The 25,502-nt window shown below is 35.3% G+C and overlaps 1 protein-coding gene across 4 annotated transcripts in view; it reads right to left on the bottom strand.

Annotated features, from left to right (window-relative positions):
* Positions 1-25,502, bottom strand: part of LOC135323429 (chromodomain-helicase-DNA-binding protein 1) — a 51,757-nt gene that overhangs the window by 4,795 nt on the left and 21,460 nt on the right. For 2 of the 4 annotated variants that reach the window (XM_064502386.1, XM_064502385.1), the window contains exons 8-33: positions 24,261-24,486; positions 23,230-23,330; positions 22,801-22,979; positions 22,202-22,329; positions 21,671-21,887; positions 20,999-21,088; positions 20,007-20,197; positions 18,698-18,886; positions 18,187-18,349; positions 16,169-16,321; positions 15,787-15,858; positions 13,862-14,011; positions 13,014-13,162; positions 12,656-12,752; positions 12,467-12,562; positions 11,288-11,464; positions 10,962-11,122; positions 9,575-9,616; positions 8,701-8,828; positions 8,147-8,285; positions 7,250-7,400; positions 6,080-6,202; positions 5,565-5,702; positions 2,993-3,256; positions 2,412-2,552; positions 158-336 (exon numbers count right to left, since the gene is read on the bottom strand). In XM_064502386.1, the coding sequence (XP_064358456.1) occupies positions 158-336; positions 2,412-2,552; positions 2,993-3,256; positions 5,565-5,702; positions 6,080-6,202; positions 7,250-7,400; positions 8,147-8,285; positions 8,701-8,828; positions 9,575-9,616; positions 10,962-11,122; positions 11,288-11,464; positions 12,467-12,562; positions 12,656-12,752; positions 13,014-13,162; positions 13,862-14,011; positions 15,787-15,858; positions 16,169-16,321; positions 18,187-18,349; positions 18,698-18,886; positions 20,007-20,197; positions 20,999-21,088; positions 21,671-21,887; positions 22,202-22,329; positions 22,801-22,979; positions 23,230-23,330; positions 24,261-24,486 (3,844 nt within the window). The remainder of the gene's footprint in view (positions 1-157; positions 337-2,411; positions 2,553-2,992; positions 3,257-5,564; positions 5,703-6,079; positions 6,203-7,249; positions 7,401-8,146; positions 8,286-8,700; positions 8,829-9,574; positions 9,617-10,961; positions 11,123-11,287; positions 11,465-12,466; positions 12,563-12,655; positions 12,753-13,013; positions 13,163-13,861; positions 14,012-15,786; positions 15,859-16,168; positions 16,322-18,186; positions 18,350-18,697; positions 18,887-20,006; positions 20,198-20,998; positions 21,089-21,670; positions 21,888-22,201; positions 22,330-22,800; positions 22,980-23,229; positions 23,331-24,260; positions 24,487-25,502) is intronic. The other 2 variants (XM_064502387.1, XM_064502388.1) reach the window with 2 other exon arrangements.

The following is a 25,502-nucleotide window of genomic DNA, read 5'->3' as shown; positions in this document are numbered from 1 at the left end:
ATTTATAATCATCTTTTTATAGGTCCTTATTTAAAACAGCAGAAAGTTACAAGAAAGGAAGAATAAGAAATAAGAGAAATAATTAAAAATGATTCTGTTTAATAAAAGCAATTGTGGATTTTCCTGGTTTTGAGGAAAATCTCACAGAATAACTTACTTCCTCCATTGTTTAATTTGTTCAGGATTTGTGTACTCCTTTAGACATTCAGTAATGTGATCCCCAATTTTGATTAGACACTGCCTAGTATGTTCTAGCTGTTCCCTTTCAGAAAGGCCTTTCTCTGGTCTATCCAGCTGTTTCAATGCTGCTTTGACAGGCCTCATTCTTTCTTTGCACTGTAAAATGGAAAAAAGGAATACATTTATTCAAAGAAAAAAAAATCTAAAACATGACCCACCCGTAGTGTGATATTTATACAGGCAAAGACAGTACTGTTGTAAGCCAAATGAAACACAAGACTTCGCTCACAGCTCTTAAAATTTAGTTTTACTACAGGTTTCCTTTGGAAAAAGTAGTATTTTAAATCCAGCTGGAAATTTACTCCTATATGAAAGCATTAGATTGTATGCAACAAAGATATTAAAGATTTAAGAAAGCACTAATTTAATGTAAAAGATTTTCTGAGGGAAAAAACTTATTATGACTGGATTTTACAATCGTGGTTATAACTTTCAGCAGAAGTACGTAAGACAGGACTTATTTTACTTTTTAGGATCTTGAAAGCTATACAAACTCAGCGTCAAGATCAAATACGAGACTTTTTAATATATTTTAAATAGATACATTCTGCAACAATTAAACTTGGTATTCAGCAGATGTTCACATTCCTTCTTCAAGGAGTTTAAGCCTGAGTTCTATGCAGATCCTAACAGAGCTTGTGCTATCTATCTAGGGTAATGCTAGTTTAGGTATGCCTAAATTAGCAACACCAGCAATGGCAATGCATAAGTACCCACAGATATATTTCATACGTGTGTTCTTGAATTTTCACATTGTAATTCAAATGTGTTAATGGTAAAGGCAGATAATCCATTTAGCATGTTTTAAATTACAGACACTTGGAAATACTATCCAATCACTATGGCAAGGTAAACAGATGGAATGCACACTGGCACACGAAGTCAAATGAGTTAGCCTCAGCAACTTACAGCAATAACTTCCATTTGAAAAAGTAGTTAAACATGCTAATTAGACTGCATCTGACCATGGCCTAATGACAAACATACATTCCAGAACAGAAGGTCTGTCCAAAAAATGTTCAATACACAAACCCAAACTAGATTTGCTCCCTGTAAGGGAAAAAGGCAAGTCTGTATATCCAGAATCAAAAAATATGAAGGATTTTGGAGAATCATTATCACTTTGTCAACATCTAGGGAAACTCAAAAATCACCAAAGCTGTTCCATTGCCAGCTGATGCCATTAAGTAATTAAGGAACTACATTACATACTGCACTAGCCACAGCTTAAAGTAGTCCTTAAACCACAATTCACAGAGTGCACTGCTTAACTTAAGTATAAAGGTGATCAGAAAAGTACAACTGTACATGGAAATCAAGTGATTTTTCAGTCACCTAGCCACACACAGATACCTCCTGAATCATTTGAGACTCATCTTGGAAGTCGCAGATGAGTCACTTGCAATATTTAGATTAAAAAAAGTCACTGCCACAATGATGAGAAAACTAGAATTTGCCTTTTGCAGCCAATACCACAATAGATCCAGTAAATCTGCCTGGCAGTAACAGACTGCTGTTGAAACCTGAATGATAGAACATTCACAGCAGAAAAGCAGATGCTCAGAACTGGCATCTTTCCAAAGCCCCAAGTGACCTATGAAAATCTGCATAGACTGAGCTCACCTACCTTTTTTCCTCCAATATTGATTCTGTTCTAGTCAGCACTACTGATTTAGCCGATATTCTTTCAGTATCAGATAGATTACTCTGGCAAGATATTTCTAAGGGCTTTAGAATGTTTCTTCCTGTGTCTAACTGTGAGTCTTTAAACTCAGCAGAAACTTAGAAACTTAATTTCTCTTGTCAGTTTACAAAGAAGATAGGGGTATTTTATAAGGCCAAACCAGAGACTCCAGCAACTGTGTTAAAGTTCATTAATTTCTGTCCTTTAAGGAGCAGCATACACATGAGTTATTCTTGAGGATCGATATTCATATTTTAAAGCTATTCAGTGCAATAAACTGCATATACTGCAATAAATAACAAAATAAAACTGCTGGCCTGAAAACAAACGTGACTTTAGTATGGTATCCATAACCCTCACTGATCTGAGATTTTACTGGCAATAGATCATCTGTATTACAATGCCTAATGGCAGAACAAAGAACTTCAGAATTTGTGTCCACTTAGCATATCAAGCGCAAACACTAAGTTATCAATAAGGGTCTTACCACACTGAACGTCTTCTGATCAAGTTCTTCAGATTCCTCAGATATAGGAACTGGTTCACTAGTTGCCGTAATATGAACTGGAGTATCCGACAATGGAATTTTTTTAGTTTTTTCTTTATTTTCAGATTTGGTTTCATTTGCCTAAGAACAAAATATGAAAATTAATCCGATAAGCAAACTTTGTTTTGGGTTTGGAATTATTCTGTAATTAAGCAATTACCATAATTACTGCATTCTCTTCACTAATAACAAGAAAAAATATCCTAACATTCAGTGCTGGTATATTTTGTTTTCTGTTTCTGAAGGATGGAAAAAGAGAATGGAAAAGAAATAAATGAGTTTCTTAGGCCACTTGCACTCGCAGCCCCACTAAGATAAGTATCTTCAAAGGGTAATTTTCCATTTCATATGCTTGTCCCTGCAATTGCAAGTGGTGAAAATAAAACTTCAAATTATGTAAAAGATTTCAATGAAGTGACAACTGACCAATAAACGATCCAAAATACCTTTTCAACTCAAAATTGTTCACAAAAACCTGACGGCCTTTTCTAGTGCTATGTAAGATAAGTAAACCTAATTACCTTCTCTTCCTTTACTTCTTTTTCTTTCTGTGTGGATTCTTTAACTTTGTTTTCTCTCTTTTCTTTAATATCTTTTTCTTTTAATTCTTTCTTATCCTCTTTTTCTTTTTTCTCCCTTTTCAAATCCCTCTTATTTTCCTTTTCTTTTGTCTCTCTTTTTTCTTCAGCTTCCTTCTTTATACCAATATCTGGCTCAGGCTTTTCTTCATTTTCTTTTTCTGCTTTTATTTTTTTATGTGGATGTTTCACTGAAACAATCTCATCCTGCAATATGCAAGCATATATGTCACATCAAACTGAGCTCCTAGCTATACAGTTTTGTAACCATCAGATTAAAACATACTTTTCATCTGTATATAATTTCTTTAGACTTAAATTTAACACCTATCAAATAGAACTGGATGCAGTTGCAAAGAAAAATGGGGACCACTCACTCATTTCCTTGATGTGACACAAAACAAGTACTGATTGGGCAGTAGTAATGGGGTGAGAGATTAAGTCCATTTAACTTTCATATCCCCAAGGAAATCTGCCCCTGTAAAAGGTAGTTAAGCTGCAAGAGCTTAAAAAAAATACAGAAGCAGACATCACAGAACTGAACTGATTGGTCAGGGCACTCAAGTGATGGTGGTGAGAGAAGACCTCTGTTCTAGTTAGCTTTGTTCTAGTAACTCTTCACTGATCACATATTAAACATTCACAAGGAACAAAGTTTCAACCTGCTCTTGTCTGGGGGGTGGGGAGAGTCTTATAGATCATCTGAGAAGGGCCCATTTAATTACTTCATGGTGAACAAAATCTATCCTGAGAGAAAGACCTCACAGAATGCCCCTACTGGCATTTATAATATTCACTTAGGAGGTCTGAGATAGAAGCTCAAATTCTTTCAGACACAGAAAAATACTATAATAATAATAAGCAACAAAAAGGTACAAGTGGAAGAATCATCATTGCCATGAATGCATCTGAAACACATCCTGGGAGAACATATACAGAATCCTGGCTTCCAGAAAAGCAGGTGAAAGTGCTTAATACACGAATCCCAACAAAGTACCTAGATTAGGTATCTAGCAACAAGCCCAACCAGGACTTCAGTGTTTAGGGGGAACTGCCTAGCAAAAAAACCAGGGATTTAAAGTGTTTCCTGAATACTATAGCAGTTAAACAGAAGCTGTACCTGAGGCTTTAAATACAGCATATTCTATGATAATTCAGTGGCATTGTTGTTAAATCCTATTTCTGGGTCTAGCCCAGTTTTCAGAAGGGCACTTATTTTGTGTGTGCAAAAGAGTGTTCAAATGATGGACATTTGTTAGTAAAGATACAAAAGGAGACAGAATTCTAGGTTCTTTCCCAAAACACAAGTCCATTGACAGACTGCCAGTGCCATCTGCTTCAGGTGGAGATTAGTGTCCAATGCACATTTTAACTGGATTGAGGACCTAATTTACCTAATTTTATGATTTGGTTGCCCTTACTTACTGCCCTTACAGTTTAGTTATACATTCCAGACAAATTATTGCATGAAAATATTAACAAGTCTACAGTCAAAAAAAATTTTTTTCTGGCTTTATATTTTATTTTTCATAGTATAATTTAAATGTATATAGGAATGCTTTCTAGTTAAGACTGATAATTTGATATAAATGTATCATGATTCTTTTCAGTCTGACTCAGTTTCAACTGTATATTTGAATAAATTTTTTTTCTCTTACAGAAAGAGTTGATCACTATCTTAACATATATTTTCAGTGACGTATAATAGTTTAAAATGGTTATGTAAAACATTTACTTCAATTCAGTTTATTTTAAACTAGGAAGGGAGGATGTTAAATATATATATATTTATCATAATTTATTTACACCAATTTATTTCAACTACCTTCAAAGTCACAAAATTGGGTTCAACATGTCCCTATACTATCCAAGTTATTCTCTTTAGCGGTTTTGCTGCGATAGAAATGTAAACAAAACCAGAAAAACCTAAAAAAAATCCCAACAAAAGCAGAATATAGAGTCCTGAAACAATACATCAGTAATAAAAAGTAACAACTTTAAGTGGTCTATTTGAAGAATAAAAGCTATGACATATACAGGACCTTTTCACTTGTATGCCTCAAAACATTATTTATTCATGCTGTTATTTCTAATCAAACATATTTTTTTCCTAAGCCTGAGCAACAACAACAAAAAAATCTACCTGAAGAATCGGTATAAGCAGTAACATCACATTAGCCAGAAACAGTTTTATATTCAGATGTTACATTCGATTTACACTTCTGGCAGATACAATACTGAAGTCATTATAGAATCTTGAAATTGCACAATGACACTTGTAATCAGACTATAACACTATTTCACGATACAATAATTTGGAAACCTAATCATAATGCCTCAGCTACAAGCCTATTATTAAATTAATACAGATACAATCTTCCATGCGACTGTACCTATTCACTATTAACAGTCACTACCACAAAAGGATTCAAACAGTAGAAGTCCTCCTCTGCTGGAAGAATGCCATTCAGGCATTTCAACTTTACAACAGAAACAACTGAATAGCCATCTTTACCTTGTTATCCTCATCATCATCATCATCAGATTTTTCTGAGGGTGGTGGAGAGGAGTCACTTTTTATTTCTTCTTTTAATTTTGCAGCCTTTAGCACTTTATTCTTCTTAGTTCTTGTTTTCCTCCTCTTTGAATTGCCCTGAATGCAATAAGTATCTTTACTATGTCAACTGACAAGTATCTTTGCACCACAGTTACAGAAAAAGATCTGTTTTTATGTTAAATAAAGGGATCCTCTTATTTACTGCCACTAATGGCCGCCACTTTTCTCAGGAACGGAGACAGAACATAGTACAATAGTAAAAAGTACATAAAAGTAAAAGAGAGTAAAACAATACTAAACTTGCAATTCATTACTTGAGTTAGTCTCATGTAATATGATTACCAATATGGAGAAAAATTGCACAAAGAAAAAGAATGACCAGAAGAAAAAAGAAAAAAAGAAAAAAGGGAGATCACTAACACACCCATAAGCATATTATTTTATCTCACTACTGCATGTCAAATTTTACTTACTGCACCAGCAAGTCTTTGTGCTTCCTTTCTTGCAAGGTCTTTATTCAGTAATTTAATGAGGTAGTCTGCACGGGTCTGTAATTGCTTGGCCTGGGGTTTCTTATCTGGATCGTCAGGTAAAATCTGGGAGGAACAACAGTATTATCAACTATGTGCAGAAATTATCAAATTTGTGAGCTACTAGCCTGGAGCACTGGGAGAAGAAAAAGCTGCAGAAAAGGTTGGGGGAAAAAAAATGCACTCCAACTATACCTGGCAAACAAGCCAGCACGCTTGAAGGAATGGAGAATTTCTTAAACATTCTATTTTTCCCCAATCAAACAACTAATCTAGACAGTTTTGAAAACTGTCTCACAGAGTTTACAACGAACTCAGGAAACTAGCCTCAGACCTCTCTTTCCAACCTTGCAGTTCTTCTAAGAAATTCTGAACTCCTGCACCACTGCCATCCACAGATCTCCGTGTTCTGCCTCATGCTTCTAAATGCAGAACTCATCACTACAAGATGTTGCCACAGCCAAAAACATAACTGGGTGTGTTCATAAAACTGACAAATTAATGGAAGGCAGGAGTAGAAATCATTATTAAACCAATCTGGACACAACCCTGGCTCCTCAAATCCCAAAGCTACAGTTTGTTGGCAATATCACTAAGTTTGCTTCACCCCAGTCTATCCCTACATATCTATTACTCAATACTGTTAAGCAGCTGTTGTGCTACTTCCAGTGTGTTGAGTACAGCTATTCTCAGGTTGTGAATGAAAGCCAGTTTCAAGTGAAAGAAATGTGGATTAAGCAGCGGGGGGGGGGAAGAGGGGAACACATCAAACCACAGAACAGCCTCCCTTCCAAAAGCTCAAGAACAAAACGAACACAACTAGATCATCTAAAACAGGGAAACAAAATATTGGAAAGGAAGGATTCAGGTGACAGAGGTCCAAGGACATGGAAATACAAAAATGTAATAAACTCTAAGAAGGCATACTTTAACAGGATACACAAGACCTTGAAATCTAATATCTACCACAAGAAGGGTACAAAGGAGTACAACTGATACACAATTTCTGTGCAATTTCAGTTATCATAAAATACGCTCTCTCAGTGACTGTTCTTATCAGCATTATTACCTAAAAAAAAGTCCTTAATGACAAGAATTTTGTAGGTTACATACCTTCTGTGTCAAACTGAGATCAGGATCCATTTTTATCATTTCCCAGCTGCCATAACCATATTCATAGATGCCTATTAACAGATTGGAATCATCTTCCTTACCCCAATCTATATCAAAATGAGCTGCCTTGGTGTGGCATGGGACGACATATCTAGTGGAAGCAAGTTAGACAAGTAAGTGATCTTTACTTTGGAAACTTAGCAAGGGGGTGGGGAACGTGCTACAAGCGGAAAAAGTGTTGTTACATCACTAGGAGGCTGATATGTTTAGGAAAGTAATTCAGTTATCTATCGTCAGACTTTCTTACAATTTCTTTAGAACATTTACTTAAATCAGTATTATAAAATGTTTTAAAGCAGGTCCGGATTAAGACACAAGGAACAACAGGTAGCTGTCTATGGCCATGGAATGAGCATCAAGTTGGCCAGCCATGAAGAAAAGCTTAAAACATCACCCAAGTGTAACCGCTAACTGAATTTGCAGATAGTTTCGGGAGTATGATACACAGAGTGGCAAGCTAAAAAGTTCAGAGTGCGAGGACTGAAACGACTGAAACAACTACCAACAATGACTGTCTGCTCCACTGTGACAGATACTACTTTGCCTCAGGCAGAGATAACACATAAAGCAGCTCCTCAACAAGCCTGATTTCTAGTCTGGAATATTAAGATTAAGTGAACTCAGCCCGCAATGAATACAGTTCAGACACGAAAGCAGGTACAGGCTACTAAGGTGACGGAAGAAAGAACAAAGACACAGAGCAGACTACGGCTACCAGTCCTTTATAGGGATTCGAGAGACACTGGTGTCGCAGCGTGCCTGCAGCGTGGATTGATAAAATATATGTATAAAAACCTTAAAATTTTCTACATTATGGCTTCCTTTAGAAAAAATTACCTTTTCCTTTCTTCCGGATCTGCAGGAATGGATTTATGCAATGGTGCCAACTCTTCCTCGTGAGAGATGACCAGCTTTGCATTTACTTGCACTCCTGATATTCGGAATGTTGGGCCTTTAACTTTCCCAAGTCTACCTCCTTAAAAAAAAAAGACCAAAGTATTTAGGCTTTATGTGCTCCTTACAGACAAATGTAAAGAAAACAAGAAAGACTGTTGCTGTAGCAGCACACCTTCAAATATATTTTTGTTAAGCAAACACCCCAACTAAACTTCAGAATCTCAAGGTCTTCCATATAATAATATCAGATCAATCCTAAATGTCATGGTAAAGCAAAAACATACTGCATTCTCCCATGACAATTCACACAGGGAAGGGGAGAAGAACTGTTCTTACTATAATCCCTTTTTTAATAGCCTAGCATGCTAACATTTATTACTATTATTCATATTTTCCCCTAATGCAATTGTTTTGTCTTCTAATCAGAGTGCAAGATTAACTCAGGCTTCTTGATACTTTTTATTCCTCTTCCTCCCCACCCATGCATACCATACCTGCTCTTTCTGGTCCAGAATTGTCTTTTAAAGCCTTAATACATCCATTATGTACAAGCTCTCCCAGACGCCTAAGGTCTGTCTCAGATTTATCAACTAGCTCAGCATCTCTAGCTATAGCATCTAACCTGTAATAAAACAGATACATATTTTTACAGCTCTAAAACTTGACTAATTTGTGAATGATTCTTTCAAATTTTGAATCTAGAGAGGTGATCATGTAAGCTACCAGTGCAGTTTTGTTCCTTGCAGTTACAAACAGCTATAGAAAAATGACAAAAGAAAAGAAAGGAAATAATACAATTGATCCAGATACCAGAGGACAATACAACAAGAACTGTAAAGGACTAACTATACAACTTTGAATTACGTTACTGGGTATTTTTTAAAAAGAAAAGGAACTGTAACATGATCATATAGACTGTAAGTATTTTTTTAAGGAAAAGGAAGATAAGAAATTTTTCTCAAAAAATGGAGTAATACAAAAAACTTAAAAGAACGAACTGACAATAAGAAAATTGCAAAGCTACCTTTGGCAGTTATGGTGGATAAAACCATAGGCTTTCAACAGACTATCAAACAAGACAACTAAATGATTGTCACTAATACGGATTAAAAAAGACAACATGTAAAGTATAAGGAAAGAGCAAGCAGTCCTGCAAAACTGAGAGGTCTGGATTACTGGCTGTCTACATATATGCCGTATATGAAGAAAGGGAACTAAACTAAACTAAACTAAATTCACATTATAGTCAAGGCAACGGATTAGGTACAGTATTCTCTTCTCTTCGACGTAAGTCTTCTAGGTGTATTGTTCTAATTTTATGAAAACAAGATTCCAAGTTACTACACAACTTTAATCACGTAAGTTTACCTTTCAAGGGGGCCACCGAACTTCTTGTAACTCTTGATAAACCTAGTAAAAGAAAATAATTTTACAGTATAAATATATGCTTAACTAACCACATTGGTTTTAAAACTGTATCAATACTTTTTTTTTTTTTTTTTTTTTTTTAATACAACGCTATACAGACAATGGAAAGAAAATGAAAACTAGAGAGACTAGGGCAGCTTAGTATATCAAGATACACATTTAAAACCAGACTTGTATTTGGTTTAAGAACTGATACAAATAAAACAGTAGATGGTACAATTTATTTCTGAAATTACTTTATTATTTTCATGAGACAAAAGATTCAGCAACCAGATGTGTCCAACCGTAAAAAGTGAATGTAGATTTACAGTAAATAGAAAATTCAGACATTATGTTATGCCTCAGATAATAAAGAGGAGATAGCTGCAATTCAAGACAGATGATTTTAAGATTTAGGAAAACATGACATGAAAGATAAAAGAATGTTACTACCCTCAGAAAAAAATGGGGAAGGATGGAAAGAAGCCGGAAATATCCAGGACGCAGAGAGGGAATGAAATAAAAAAGGAATTTTCCTCAACAAACAAGAATCCAAGTTGCTAGCACAAGCACAAAAATAACCTTGTCAAAAGCTGCAATCCATTACGTTAGATGAAATGCAAAGGGAATACGAATCTTGTAAAGTTGTTTCTATAATCGAAAATATTTTGTAAACTTTAAAATATTTTAGAGAAACTGGAATACTTAAAATTCCTAAAACAAAGTAGTGTTTCACAAACCCATAAAGGTAAGCAAAAATGATTCTTCTTCCTCCTTCTACCACAAAATATTTTAAGTACCAAATACTGATGGGACCAACTGTACAGATTTATTAATGAAAAGGGATTTTGTACTTTTTAGTTTTAAAAAGCATTGTAACACATGAATTCAATTACAGCGTCAAGAAATCTAAAACAAAACAAAACCCACTCAATCTTTTATGTGTATCATGACAAAGATGTACATGCTCTTTCTTCAATCACCATTGATACTGACGTGAAGTAGAATATGTTGTTTATTCGGGGGGCAGAGGGAGCTCACCCATTGTAAAAACTGTGTTTTTTTGAAACCACTGTCTTCAAGGGATGCAGGGATTAGGAGTACATACATACTCAAAAAATCAAGAGTATTCTTCCAACATAATTTTATCTCTCACCAAAATGAATTCAAACTATAGTTCATTATGTCTGCACCACAAAGTACACAAGGTAAAACCTCAAATGCCTCGAATAAAAGTTTTCAACTAAATTCAGGAAAAATAAACTGTCTTTGCATTTACAAGCTCTAAAATGTTTTTAAACAATTTTGTTCTGTCCCATTAAACACGCATGTTCCTCCCCAATCTTACCGTCTAATCTCTGCGTCACTAAATCCTTTAATATTCTCTCGAGGAATAGTTCGTGGTCTTCCACGTTTTTTCGGCCGTTTTCTTTCGGAGATGGAGTCACTATCAGATCCAGAATATCTTCTGTTCCTACTGCGTCTTCCTTCACTTCCATTAAAGCTGATCTGGAATTTCAGAGCAAGTGGTTCAAAGCAACATAACTAAAATGCATGAATAAAGTTATCTAGCCTGTCAAAATATGTATGTTGGGGAGGGGGGAAGGCAATCCAAAAATACAAACTGAAACAACAGCAACACAAAAATGAAAGTCAATCAAAACCCAGAGATACCTGTTTTGCACAGTTTCTCATCCTTGGGAGCATATATATTTCTTCAAGTTCTTTTTGTCTTTCCTCCTCTTCTATTCTTCGTCGCTGGACTTCTGGAATGATTTCTTCCCAATTTCTTGAATTTCGTTCTGGTTCCAACTCAATGTCATCTTCATCCATATTGGAAAAGTTGGCCACCTTATGTATCAGAACAAATTCACCAAGTCAGTATGTAACTTTGTTTAAACAAAAGTCAGCAACTAAATTTCAGGAAAACTTAGTTCATGATGGCGTATTTTATACACAGGCACACACATGCTGAAAAGAATACACACGTATATGCAATTTATAAATTCAAAAGGCTTAATGAAACACTGTCTCTAATGAAAGTATTTTTATATGTGTGTATACACACACACACACACACCACTCAACATGGCTGAATATAAAGATTAGAATCTTTCTTATTTAAAAGTTGACTAATATAGAAGCACAATGAAACAACCTCCTTGATAGCTGTATGATTATTATTTAATTTTCCTTAAAAGCAGGGCTAATGGCATGTGAATGCCTAAGTTGGTGTGAAACTCTCATAGTGAAGTTAACCATACATTAAAGTGCAGAAATCACAACAAGCTGCAAATAAATAATCAGCAGGAAGGCGATTTAATAGTCTACTGATCTAAACAACTATATGCTGCTTCGCATTTTTTTAAGCAAAACAAACCAATTTGGACACACTTAAATATATTTAATTGAACACTTAAAATATCTGGCATTCAAGTTTACTGAATTTTTGGGGCTGAAAGGAATTTCTCACAGTCATCAACCAAGCAACCCAAGCTTTATGTTTTGTTTTCAAAAGCACCACAAGCGCTTAACAACCTAAAGCATGAAGTAAAAAAACAGCCCTTTCCAGAATTCTCATCATTAAATCAACGATTAATACATTTGTAAATATATCCTCTTTTTTCCTTTTAGCAAAACATATTAGGTATTTTTAAATGTTTTTTCTGATGGTAATTATTCTGTATAGGTGAAAAGGCATTTTATGCAAAAAATATACAGTGTTGACTTATTGCAGCATCTGTTTCATAAGAACAAAGAAAAGATGGCTAGGTACGCAAAAGAAAACAGTAGCATTTATAAAGGGAAGTGTAATTACAGGAGGAGGAAGGGAGGGAGGGATCACAGCAATACCTTAAACTGGGAAAGCAGCTCATCTCCTACAGTTAATGGGCCTGGCTCATTTTCCCGTGTTTCAGCCCTCTTCAAGATTTCATCTATATCCATTTCCTGAAACAGAGTAAGTTTCTCTTTATAACAAAATAATTCATAGATATTTTTGGTTGTTATACCCATCAAATGTAGAAGCACTGTCCAATTTACCTGGGGTTCCTGTTCTTCCCCTTCAGGTTCTTTAAATAGTTCCTCAGCGCCAAACTTCAAAATTGCTGATAACTCTTCCTTATTAAATGGTGTTGAGCTGAAATACGGGAATTTCAGAAAAAAAATCTTATAGAATTTTTTCAAACTAGTATAATCGTGAGTCAATCAAGCTTGTACTTCACTTAAAAATAAAAGCTATATTTAATATGTAAATAAAGATGTGCAAAGACAATATACTTTGCACATCCCTTACTGCACATTTTTTGCCTTTTATTAACCAGCTCAAATAACCTGCATTTTTACTTGCTTGCCAAATATATTTAAGGGTAAATCGATATGGAGAAATATACAAATATACCTCGAAGGAGTAGAACCTGTATGTAGCACAGTTTTCCCTGTAGTGTCCATTCTCTGAATTACTAAATGATCTAACACCATCTTTTTCTTGGCTCTTTCAAGAATATCCTCTTCTACTGATCCTTTTGTGACTAGCCGATAAATATTAACCTATGTATAGTAAAAAACAAAAACAAAAAACTGTATTTACATATTCTCAAATTACATACGAAAACAATATTCAGAAAATTACCAAGCTTAACAAAAAAAGCCTTAAGCAACAATAGGGAAAAACATCAGTCTTGATTATGAATCTTCTGAATTTTATTAACCGGTTTCATTTACGAAATACTTGTTCAATCACATTACCATAGTCTCTGTATAACCCACTTAAAAACTAAAGAAATAAATTCTTAGATCTCTCTTCCATAAGCTGCAGAGATTAGGCATAAGCATGGCCATAAGCAAAAGCATCACATCTCTGATTTATTCCTTGATGTCTTCTGCAAGAAAGAAATCTGGAAAGAACTAGGAAATATTTCACTTTTAAGTAAAGGGGATGTGCCTGAAGAAACAGTTATTTTCTAGAACGACATGATACCAATGAATATGTGACAAACCCACAGCTCTCCTCCCTCCCCATCCGTATACATCTACAGCTGCTATACTGTCTCCCATAGAGGGAGATTTAAATAATTAAATAAATAATTTGGAGGAGCACTATTAACATTTTTAGACATACTAAGCAAATATTAGTTATTCTTAAAATACATGAAGACTGTGATGGCCCCCAAATGCAAAACAGACAGAAAACAGCTACTGTGTGGAACCCTCCTTCAGGTTTGGAGCTCAAAGCTGAAAGGTGTGTACCTGTTTCTTCTGTCCGATCCTATGGGCTCTAGCCTGCGCTTGCAGATCATTCTGTGGATTCCAGTCAGAATCAAATATAACTACAGTGTCAGCAGACGCCAAGTTTATACCTAATCCTCCAGCTCTGGTAGACAGTAAAAAGCAGAAGTCCTGAAATCATAAAATAAGAAATAGCTTTACACATGTTGGTTTTAATATTCTTCAGGGAACCCATATGATACTTGTTTATACATCCTGTGAATGAGACTACGAACTTAAATGCTATCAAACAGCCGTTCCACAGCTGAAGTCTCTTTAAGGATAAAGCAAACACTCCTACCAATTTCTCTTGTGAACAGTCATTGACTTCTCTGTGGTTTAAGGGAAGCAGCACCATAGAAGATAAGCACTAACCATCCCGGAGGAGGGGGTGGAGGAAGGGGAAAAACAATCAAACAAAGCACCAGCCAAAAGTACAAAACAACCTGCTGTTAAAGTCTTGTAGGTGCCAAAGTCCCTCATCAAAATTTTTTAAGAAAACTAAGCAGCCATGGCATAAGAGGGAAGACCCTCGGACATAAAAGTAACTGGTTAACTAAGAGACAGGAAGCAAGTGCTCTGCAGGGATCAATACTGTTAAAATGAAAATGGGATGAGCAATGAGATGACAAAATTTGCAGATGATACACAGTTACTCAGGGACAACTACAAAGGACTGCAGAAAGATCTTATGAAACAGGCATAAAACAGCATATGAAATTCAAGATAAAGTGAAACTGGAAAAAAGCATCCTAATTTTACATACAGAGACAGGTAACAGCAAATCATTACTGCTCAGGAACTGGTCCTTGGAGTTGTAGTACATATTTCCATGGAGACCTCAGTTTGGTAATGGCCAAAAAGCCATATGAAAAGTTACGAATTATTGAGAGAAAAGTAGAGAATAAACAGACACACAATTATGTTGCTGCACAAATCCGTAGTTTGCCTATGTTCTTGAATACCACGTGAGGTCTGGATTCCCCCCTTCATCTCAAAAGCTGTACAGTAGAACTGGCAAGATTTCAGAAAGAGGCAATGATGCCTGTACTAGAATTTAAAACTTCTGCATTTAACAAACATCTGCAGTTTAATGTTATGAAGTCAATTCCTTCCTCCCCAAACACAGCAGCAACTTAAGCTCAGCAGTAATTGACAAGTGCTATCCTTCCATTATCTCAAAAAACCCTGCCAGTGTAGGGCAGGGATCAAAGATGACTAAAGGTATGGCCTTGCTTCCATATTAGGAATATTAAATAAGCTAGGAACCTTCCAACACAGAAAAGAGAGAAGCTATAACAGAAACCTATAAAATTACAAGTAGGCTAGAAATCAGTCCTTCACTATTCTCTTCCAGGGCAAGGAACTAAGAGTCAACAGATGACGATAACAGAAGCCAGAGTTAAAGATGGTTGTATTTCACACACAGATATACGCAACTCAATTCTGCCCAGTGCCAAAGGGTGGTTTTGATGCTAAAGGCTTGCCTAAGGGTAGGAGTCTTGTAAAAATCATAGGATTAAGTCCTACACAACAACAAAGTTATGAAGCTAAATTTTTCAGTGCTTATACAGTACTTAAAATTACTTTGATAAAGAGCACTAAAAATATTAAAATATTGTAATTACTGATGATATTAATTCAACATCATCTTCATAAATTGTGTTCCTATTTAACCTCATCTTAGAAAAAATCTATCAGTTATAAAAATTATATTCCACGTAATAACAACAAAATGCATCCATCACGTTTCTCAGCCTCCAGTTTTTATGTAGTATTTGTTATAATTCTTAGGGATATATTCATTTTCCTAGGCAATTTCCCTAAATTTCTCCTAAGTATATTTCTCTGGAAAAAAATAAAGCTGAGTAGATTCCTTCCTTAAAAATACACAACTAATACCATACCTCTGATCCTTCTGCATTAAAATGATCCAGTGCTTGTTTCCTCAATTCCCCTTTTATTGATCCATCGAGTCTCTAAAGAGATTTAATACTACAGTTAAAAATGAATTCTTATACTATATTCTAATCAGAGTAACTTCAATTTCTCAGTTGCTAGAACAGTTACACGAGAAAACAAAAAACTCCAAACGCAGCAGTGTAACATTTTACACTTTTCCATCAGTCTTTTCCATCAGCTCCATTTCAAAATATCATTAAGCATGTAGCAATTGCCAGGCTTCCTGTACATAAAGATAAATTTATATAGACACCCCTACCCCCCAAAAAAGAGAGACAAAGGGACAAAAGACAGTAGGTTCTTGGCTACTACCAGCAAAATTCTTACCTGAAAGGGAAACTGGCGATACTTCAAATACTCTGCTAGGATGTCCAGCATCCTCACCATCTGAGAGAAAATCAAAACTCTGTTGCCACGTTCTCGTAGACGAATCAGTAGCTTGTCAAGAAGGATTAGTTTCCCGCTGCTACGTATTAAATGCTATAAAAACAATATAAATATATATTAAAGAGTAAGTTCACCTCAACACTAATACACACTGCAATTGGTTAAACATTCATTTTAGGTTTGCTTTCTTGTCTACTGGTATGGGAAGAATGATAGAAATCCTGACATTTCTTTAAAAAATGTTTTAATACATAAACATGATATACATGCTCCTAGAACTAACGTACACATTCAGGTGACCATACTACACTGCTATAGAGATTGACTACTATGCAGCATTAACTGATCCTGAAAGTTTAATCAGGAATTAGCAAGTGCCCTGGTCTTGTAAAAAGGCGTTATAAAAGCACTGAGTACTTTAACTGAAGTCAACAGCAGTACTGAGCAGCATATTTTTAAAGGAAATGCATTTCTCAGCTCCTGCTCATAAAACAGCATCTTAACAATCCACTAAAGTGTTAAGTAAATATATGGAGCTACAAAACAGAGCAGTTAAGGTGTAGGCTCTAGCTCTTTTCTGCCAAGTAAACAATAACTTTTCATAGTCAACAAAATACTTGAGATTATTAAGAAAAGGGACTACTTTATTACTATTTTCTCCTCACTTCCCATCTTATGAACAGGAACAGGCACTGCTGCCTCATCTTGTAAGTGTTCTTAGAAAATGCCTATCACTCAAGTCTCTCATGCAAGATAAAGTCAGAAGAATCTTGTTTGTGGAGTCTAATAGGCTTTAGGTAGCCTACAATGTTAAGCCTTCACAGCTCCACTGGGAATAACTAGAACAAAAACTCTAGTGCACATGGAATTTAATGTCGAAAACTTTAGGCCTCTTTAACTTCAGGAGGCTCAGGATACAATTCTGGTGAGCGAAAAATTTGGAGTTAGGCACTTTTATTCTTTATGCCAGAAAGGAGGAGGAGATTTTGTTCAGAATTAGAGCTAACAAAGCTTATTAAGATGGGTGAAGGAAGTCATTGTTAATTGTATGCAATTATCAGAAAGAATGGCTGAACACTTCTGATGAGTTTAATTATAGTTTAGTCATACAGTATGCCAAGTTGTAAGTAAAATATCCTTTAGCTTGAAACCACAAGCTGTCACTGCACAATCCAGGACTTTTCCCAAAAGTATTTATATTATCAACTTCAAAGCTTACAGAAAAAATTAACTTTAGAAATATTTATGTTGGTATAAACTGCATCAAATGTTACCAGTTTTTATCTGTTGCAGTGGTTCTCAACAGTTTTAATACAAAGATTAGTTAATCTATACCAAAAAAAAAAAACCCCACAGACCATCCTCAGTAGTGATGCTATAGGTGTCTTCATTCATAACAATAACAGCAAAAATCATAATAAGCTTTGGCTGTTTTTTTTACTTTTACTTCCTTTCACTTTGGCTGTTTGCAGGCATACAGAGAACAGTGCTTCATTATAAGAAAAAAAACAAAACAAAACCTTAAAAACATTCTGCAGATCACTTTCAGCTATCACATGGATTGCTGATGTACCGCTACCAGTGCCATGCATTTGTATTTATATTACATTTACCTGTTTAACTACTATTTTTTTTTAAATCTGTGTTTAAATAGGTCTTAAATTTATTTTATCTGAAAACACACAGCCTATTTCAAATTATTTCCTTTTTATTTTGATCATAATTAAAATCAGGGATATTTTATTTAGTAATGGTCTATTATTCAGTTCTAATTAAGAAACAAAAAAAATCAATTTACTTCCCTGTAAAACTCAGAATGAGCACTTTATAGGTTCTTTCTTAATATACTTTAATAAGAACAAATAAATTGCTTCAACAGTATAAAACTACTTTATACACATTACAGATGAAAAACAGAGTTCTGTTTTGCAATTTAAAAAAAATGAAAGTGGTATTACCTGTAAGGCCTCCTGTTTATTATAGAATTCATTATCATCTGGTGGTTTAATGAGGTAGCAATGGTTACAACACTTCTTGAGTTCCATCATGATGTTCAAAAAGCCTGACGTACTGCCTTTTGAACCTTTACTCAGGGCTTTATAATTCCTGGTTAAAATCCACCTATGATACAGAATGTATAGCGTAAATAATTTCTAACCGTATGTGGAATTAAGATACATGTACGCTTTCAAAATAGAAGAAAACTGAAGAGAAAAAGCAGCTCCTGAAAAAAAAAGTACAAATATGCCATACAACAGAAGCTAAATGAACGAAGATTAGACCAGTGTAATTTTTAAGCCTTTGCTTCATGGAATTTCATTATGGTAAAAAATCCTGAAAGGTATTAGGTTTTTACTTTTTCTTGCTTCACCTGAAGCTCAATCGTATCACAAAAAATATTAAACTTCAGTAATTTGCAGGTAGCTGTATTATTTAAAAAAGCAGGATTTAAATAATGTCATTTCTTACTTGTAATATTGCTTCTGCAATGCACTCATTTCCATCCTCAAAATTTGTTCAACCTTAGCAGGTAAAGACTTTTCTACATCTTTTTTAACTCTTCTCAGTAGAAATGGTTCAAGTTCTTTGTGAAGACTTGCATAACCAAACTCTCTGCCTTTGCCATGCTCCTCTTCAAAATCTTCCCAGGAAGAAAACCTTCAGCATAAGAGAATGAGTCACTACGAGAATCACTATGAAAACAGTGATGTAGTGTGAATGATCTGAAGAAGCAACAGTCAAGGAGAAACAGAACACAAACACACGAAGCCCATAAATATACCACATATACACACACACATATGGACTTCTTCCCCAGTCCCTCCATTTCATTTTCATCTTGCAAGAAATTTAAAGTACTCTCCCTGTAAATAGAAATATAGAAGTTTCCAAACACTTTTGCAGAATTAGAACTAAACTACTGAATTTGAATTTCCCCAGTGGAAACTCGACATTTTACCTTGTCTGCAAGGAAACCCTGACAGATGGTTGCAGAAATTCTATTGTATTTATTAAGAGTCACATGAAAAATAGCTGCATGGCTGGAAAAGAGCACATGAGAACAGACCACTTCACATACTTTTTGCAGCTTGTATGGAACAGCTGAAAGGTGATTACCTCCTGATATGTGCTAACAGACTAAGAGAAAGGACTTGTACCAGATGAAGAATGCGTGCTAGATAACAACTTTATTAGTTGTGCTTGTAAAGTTCTGAAGAAGTCAATGCAAAGCATAGCTCCCAAACTAACTGGAGCTGTGATGCTTTGCTTTTACAAGATACCTGATAAGAACATGTGCTTAGAGTTCTCATTTACCCTAGACATAAACATAAGGTCAACACAACATAAGGTCAATAAAGTAAACCTATTGTACACAAACCACATGGGCAAACTATCTATGCGATTGAACTACTGGGTATCGGGCATCTTGGTACAAACTTGCTTTCATTAACGACACTAACAGAGAAAAGAAGATATCCTCAACCCCATTCTATTCCTCCAGAGTAAATCCATCTGGTCTCCCTTTTAGACTACGACAAAGCATCTTTTCAGGACTCTGACCCATACATCGCTCCATCTTTTTTGTGGACTGGTAAAACAGAAAAAAGTAACAATTGCTACTAGAACTATTTATCAAGAGCAGCATGAAAGATGTGTGTACCTGCTTTATACAAAATATTTAAAATATTTTATGTGATTCTCTCAATCACTACAATATTCCACAGTAAGAAACTTCAGAAAAAATTATTAACACAGATCATGTAAAACTCTTTCTTACTTTTCTGGCATGATGAAGTGGAGCAAAGACCAAAGCTCTTTGAGGGAGTTTTGCAGAGGGGTTCCAGTAATAAGAAGACGATGGTTAGACTTAAAGTCTATTAAAGTCTTGTACAGAAGGGAATCGTCATTTTTTAAACGATGAGCTTCATCAACTCCTATAAATGCCCAATTCAGACCACCAAGGAACGACTTAAAAGAAATGGAGGTAGGGAGGGGGGAGAGAAAACATTATACTAATAAGCATATTATGTAATTTCTGGCATTTTATATCAGGCTACAAATACCATCACTTTATTTTAACAAAGTATGGACACCTACGTGTCTAGGCACCTAAATTTGCTGGATTCAAAAAAAGGCTATGCGAGCATCCCAAGAAAGTACACACTAAGTTTAAAAGGAAAAAAGGCCAAAAAGCTGATCTATATTAATTTCCACGTGACAGAAAGAAATGACTATTGACCTTCTTCCCAACATGTACAAACAACAACAACAACAAAAAGTAAAAACGTTTTGCTCATTGGCTTTCTGCAAAACTTTTGGTACACTATTGGAAGCTGTAATGATAACTGTGTGTGACCATCATGGAGACTGCTATACAAATACAAAACATATGGGATTTCAGAGTTCTAAATCACAGATGTCAGGGCTGGAGGGCTGGTTTGCTTTTTCAGTTCCTTGATGATGGTCTATAAGGAAGGAGAGTGCTTCAAGATGGAAATTGATTACTACAGTAATGAGAAGCCCAAACAAACTGAAGAAAAAAAGTGTCACCCACTCAATGAAATGGAAGGGGGGGCAGGGGCAGAAAGCCTCACCACATAGACAGAAAATCTGAAAGCGCTTAAAGAAAACTCTACTGTCCTACTTCTGAAAGCAAAGCTGTCAAATTCCCCATGCATTTAATGATCCAGAACCCAAACATGCGTAACCGTAAAGGAGTTCTGCACTGGACAAGTGATTGCATCTCCCTGAAGAAGTAAGTGCAATTACCTTATCCTTCAGCAAGATTTCATAAGTTGTTAGAAGTATATTAAATTTTAATCGCTTGGTCTGTGGATGCATCCATTCATGAGTTCTTATCTACAAAGAGAATTAAGTGAACTGTAGGCTATAGAAACACAGTCTTATTGATTGGGATGATTTCAAGCACTACAGCAATATTAATTGTTAACTGACACACAATAACTTGATCACCAAACAGAAGCACAGCACACTAACATATGCAGGACTGCAAGTCCAAGCTCTCTAAGGCCCCAAGATTTTTTTTTAAACTTATGAAGAAATAGCAAAAAGTTTCTGTAAAACATTTTTTTTTACTTTAATGGATGAGGTTACTTACATCCCTCCTTCACAAAACCAAATTAAGATTATGGTGGTCTTACTTTTTTTTTTAAGCACCTAAATAATTCCATGGCAAAACACATTTTATTTTTCAAATGCAAGTTTGCATTTTTAATCCTTTCTATTAGTTAGCAGGAAGGCAATCATGTTTATATTAGATCAAAATCTAAGCTTTCACTTTTCTTTCTAATGACACACACTGTTTTCAAATCGGTATTTTCTCATTCCTAACCAAAAATACTGAAGAGTAACAGAAGACAAGAGCATGAAATAAGTCTTGTTTACCGATAAGCTTTTTCAATGATGCAAAGAAATACTCACCATATTTCTGCTAGTTATATCTCCTAAGTAAACCACAGCATTCATCTGAGGAGCCCAAGTCTGAATCTCTCTTTGCCAAGATGTCAAGGTAGAAAGTGGCACGACCAGCAAGAAAGGTCCATACAGTTGATGTTCATGAAACAGGTAGTTCAGAAAAGAAATTGTTTGTATTGTTTTACCCAGACCCATTTCATCCGCAAGAATACAACTATTCCCTCTAAAAAAAAGAAAGAGCAAAATGGACAAGAATAAATTATTATTTTTGAGCATAAAAACACTCATACAAATTTTCAAGACTTTGCAACTGTAAATCTTGAAGTCTCTTTTGATACAGTTAGAAGCAATTTCAAAAACCACATAACACATTTTAGCATACTACTTATTTTTCAAGTATGTTTAACAAAAAGCTTGCACATATTCCTTGCATGCCTACTTTAAAATTATAAAACTAATATTGATCTTTCAGAGGTGTGCTTTGTTTTAACATACAATCTTACAACTGGCAAACAGCAAAATTCAGACTATACTTACTTGCACCATGAGTGAGCAAGCCAGTTCAGTCCATTTAACTGATAATCTCTTAATTCTAAACTCTCATGCCCTCCAATATAAGGTGGTTGCTTCTTTAGTGCAACAAACCTTGGCCTCTGTTTTAGAACCTGTCAAAAGGAAATTGAGCATCAGTCCTACCACTAACAGAAGTTACCAAAATGTTTTCCTACAGAAAGAACATAGTAGCAGAAATCTGTTGGGTCACCGTATCTAGTCTTTATCCATCACAGACAATTAGGCCATAGAGCAACACCTGAAATTAGTTTGATTGCTGCTCTAAATTCCACGACAGGAATGATATTAACGCATTCACAGAGATTACTCTTAAAACAAATGAAACTAAACTCCATCTACGAACGCCAGTAAAAAAAGCAAGGGACAAACATCTACAAAAAGCTATTCTCAGCAGCGATACTCACTGTCTCTCTCTCTCTATACACACACACACCCCTCATTAATATTACTCTGAGCAACATACAAAATAATATATAATATGCATGTTATTTCCAGATGCATAAAATACTTTCACACTTTTACTATCACAACTGACTATAAACCCATTACAATTACACACTCACCTTGCAGTCCTTAAAGGGAGTGGTCTTGGATTGATTTCTGCTAAAATACTCATCAATGCGGGCCTGAAATTTTTTAGCAATGAGAGCACCATCTTCCCAGCTACATTCTGAATAAGGCAGACCCTGCCATTTGCAATAGTAATCTGGATATCCAGCTGCTGATTTCTGATTTGAATGAGCTGCAGAAATGCATCAGAGATATCAGATCAGTATTTTCCGTCTGTATTTTAAGAAAACACTCATTTTACATAAGACAACTTAAATTAGTTTCACAACAAAGAAAGTAGGACAACTTTTTATCAGAAGTTTTGTTTTGCATTAAAATGTTAGTCATATCAATACTCTAAATTTAAACTACAAATGCAATATACAAGCAATAACCATGTAATATTCTCAACACTATTTTCTGTCTGCAAGTTTGTCACATACCAATTATTCTTTCCACTATTTGATATTGTTTATGTAGATCATCTGTAAGTTCCTGCTGGCAGTTATAATATTCCACATCTTCTGGAGAAGCATTTTTCAGCCTGAAATGGGAATTTATTTACAGTACTTATTACATTGTGTAGTTCTAAAACTAAGAAAATTTGGCAACTCTAAAGCTCTGAACGTAAGCACCACAGGAATGCTTCTTAGAGAACTTCTTTGAAGCGGCTACAACTCAGAAATTCCTGATATAAAAGTGTTCTATCTGGCCTACGTGCCTCATCATTAATGACTGAGAAAGCATATCACAAGACCCTACAGCTTGTACTAATCATGCAGATAAATCAGAACATCTATTCTCAACAGTGCACAGTGTACTTCACAGGATATTTTCACGGAACATCATCAGGGATGGCTCACTCTATAAGACTCCATCTTACGAGTAAGAGTCTCTAAAAATCCCACCAGTGTTCATAGAGGATTTTAATATTTTAATCAAATTGAACATCAAAAACACAGCATTAAAATGTAGAGATTTCTTCAGTTCTTGGCTCTTAGGCTTTGAGAGAAGTTTGAGCCAAGAAAACTAAATACTTGGCAAAATGCTCTCTGCATTGATTCCTGAAGAACTCTGATCAAAACATAACTACAAAACTAGTAAAAGAGGTAAGACTTTTTTTTCCCCCTTTATTTATTTTTTAAAACACCCATCTTGTGCAAACTTCATTTATAACAGACACACAAAAATTTAGGTGCAGAAGCTGCTTACTTAGAGGTCCAATTTTACATGATGCATAAGTATTCTCACCTGCTCAACAAAAAAGTCTGCATGCTCAGAATCCTACAGGATCGTAAGGTTTTAGGGAGGCCTTAATTTATTTATTTATTTATTTTTAAGTTTTTGTCTTCTTGTTGTATTGACACTTGAAATCATGCCCTCACAAAGAGGTAACAGGTCTCACAGAAACACAATAAAACATCTATACTGTTATAAAAATATATAACATAGAAATAGTTATAAAAATATTCACCATCGTTTTGTTTCCTGATCCTTTTTCTTATAATTGTCCAGTTTCTTCATTCCTTTAACATTTTGTTGCTTCAGCGTTTCCTCAGTTTCCCAAGTATTATGGATGTGGGACCAGCCTTTCCATTTAATAAGATATTGTACTTCTCCTGGCTCCTTGGACTTTTCAAACCCAGCATTTGGATCGCCATCTGCCTCGACTGCATAGATGGTGGTTGCAGCACCCGTGGCTGAGAAGGAAACCATACCATAAACCTTAATTAAGTGTGCACTGCCATTAATTAACCAATAAGAAATGTGCTGTAGAAAGCAGTGATGCTTTTAAATGAATTATATCTACAGCTCTCATGTAATTACTCTTATTTGAACAATTATGATATAGATATGCTAACACACGCACAAGAAGTCAAAAGAAAAAAAAAATCAAAAAAGTAACCAAAACACCTCTGTATCTAACCTCTAATATCGCATCTTTTCTTACTAGAATTTTCTTAGTATTCCTAGTTTCTCTAGCAATCCCCAAGGAATGCTCCGTTAACATTACTTGCTGTCTTCCCCGCTACATCCTTCTCATCTCTGAATGTACATTAGACATCTGATTTTATGCTTGATCAGCCCTGAGACCTCAATAACCTGTTATTAGGGATGCTATAAATCTATTTCTTCCTAGGCATGTTTTACTACATTTTTTTTCTTCTGCCCTTGGAATCTTATCTGAGGAAATTTTTAATTAAACACAGACTGCATCCCAGCTGAAGCATACTAGCATCAGGGAACAGGCTCATTTCTGTGAGGAGGGCCAGGTAAAGAACTGGACTCAATCAGCTGCAGGGGCCAGATATGGCAACAGAGTGTGGCAACAACAAAGGACAACACAAACAGCAGTAACATCTGGAGAAGCAAAATATAACAAGCCTGGTCCAAGAGGTTTTGAACAGCGGTGACGCTGTGCATTGGAGTAAGAGACTTTAGGATAGACTGGAATTTAGGACTGCATAGGGGGAGAAGAAAGTTGAGAAAAGACAATGCAAACTCCAAGATGGGTCAGAAACTCTAGAGATTGGTTATAATTATTGGAGAAAGGTAGCTCTGAAGTGTAAGGGGCCCAGATCTTCTATAGTTAGAACCCTAATTTGCAGGCTAAAACACATACAGAGAACTGCCGGGCACTGCAACCCTTTGCTGCTGGAAACGTGACACCCTTACCATCATTCACAAAAAAAAAACTTTTAGAAGTTCACATGCA

The sequence above is a fragment of the Dromaius novaehollandiae genome, chromosome Z (genome assembly GCF_036370855.1).
Source record: "Dromaius novaehollandiae isolate bDroNov1 chromosome Z, bDroNov1.hap1, whole genome shotgun sequence".
NCBI classification, from domain to species: Eukaryota; Metazoa; Chordata; class Aves; order Casuariiformes; family Dromaiidae; genus Dromaius; species Dromaius novaehollandiae.
Note: the sequence above shows the minus strand (reverse complement) of the source record. Positions and strands in the feature narration are given on the sequence as shown.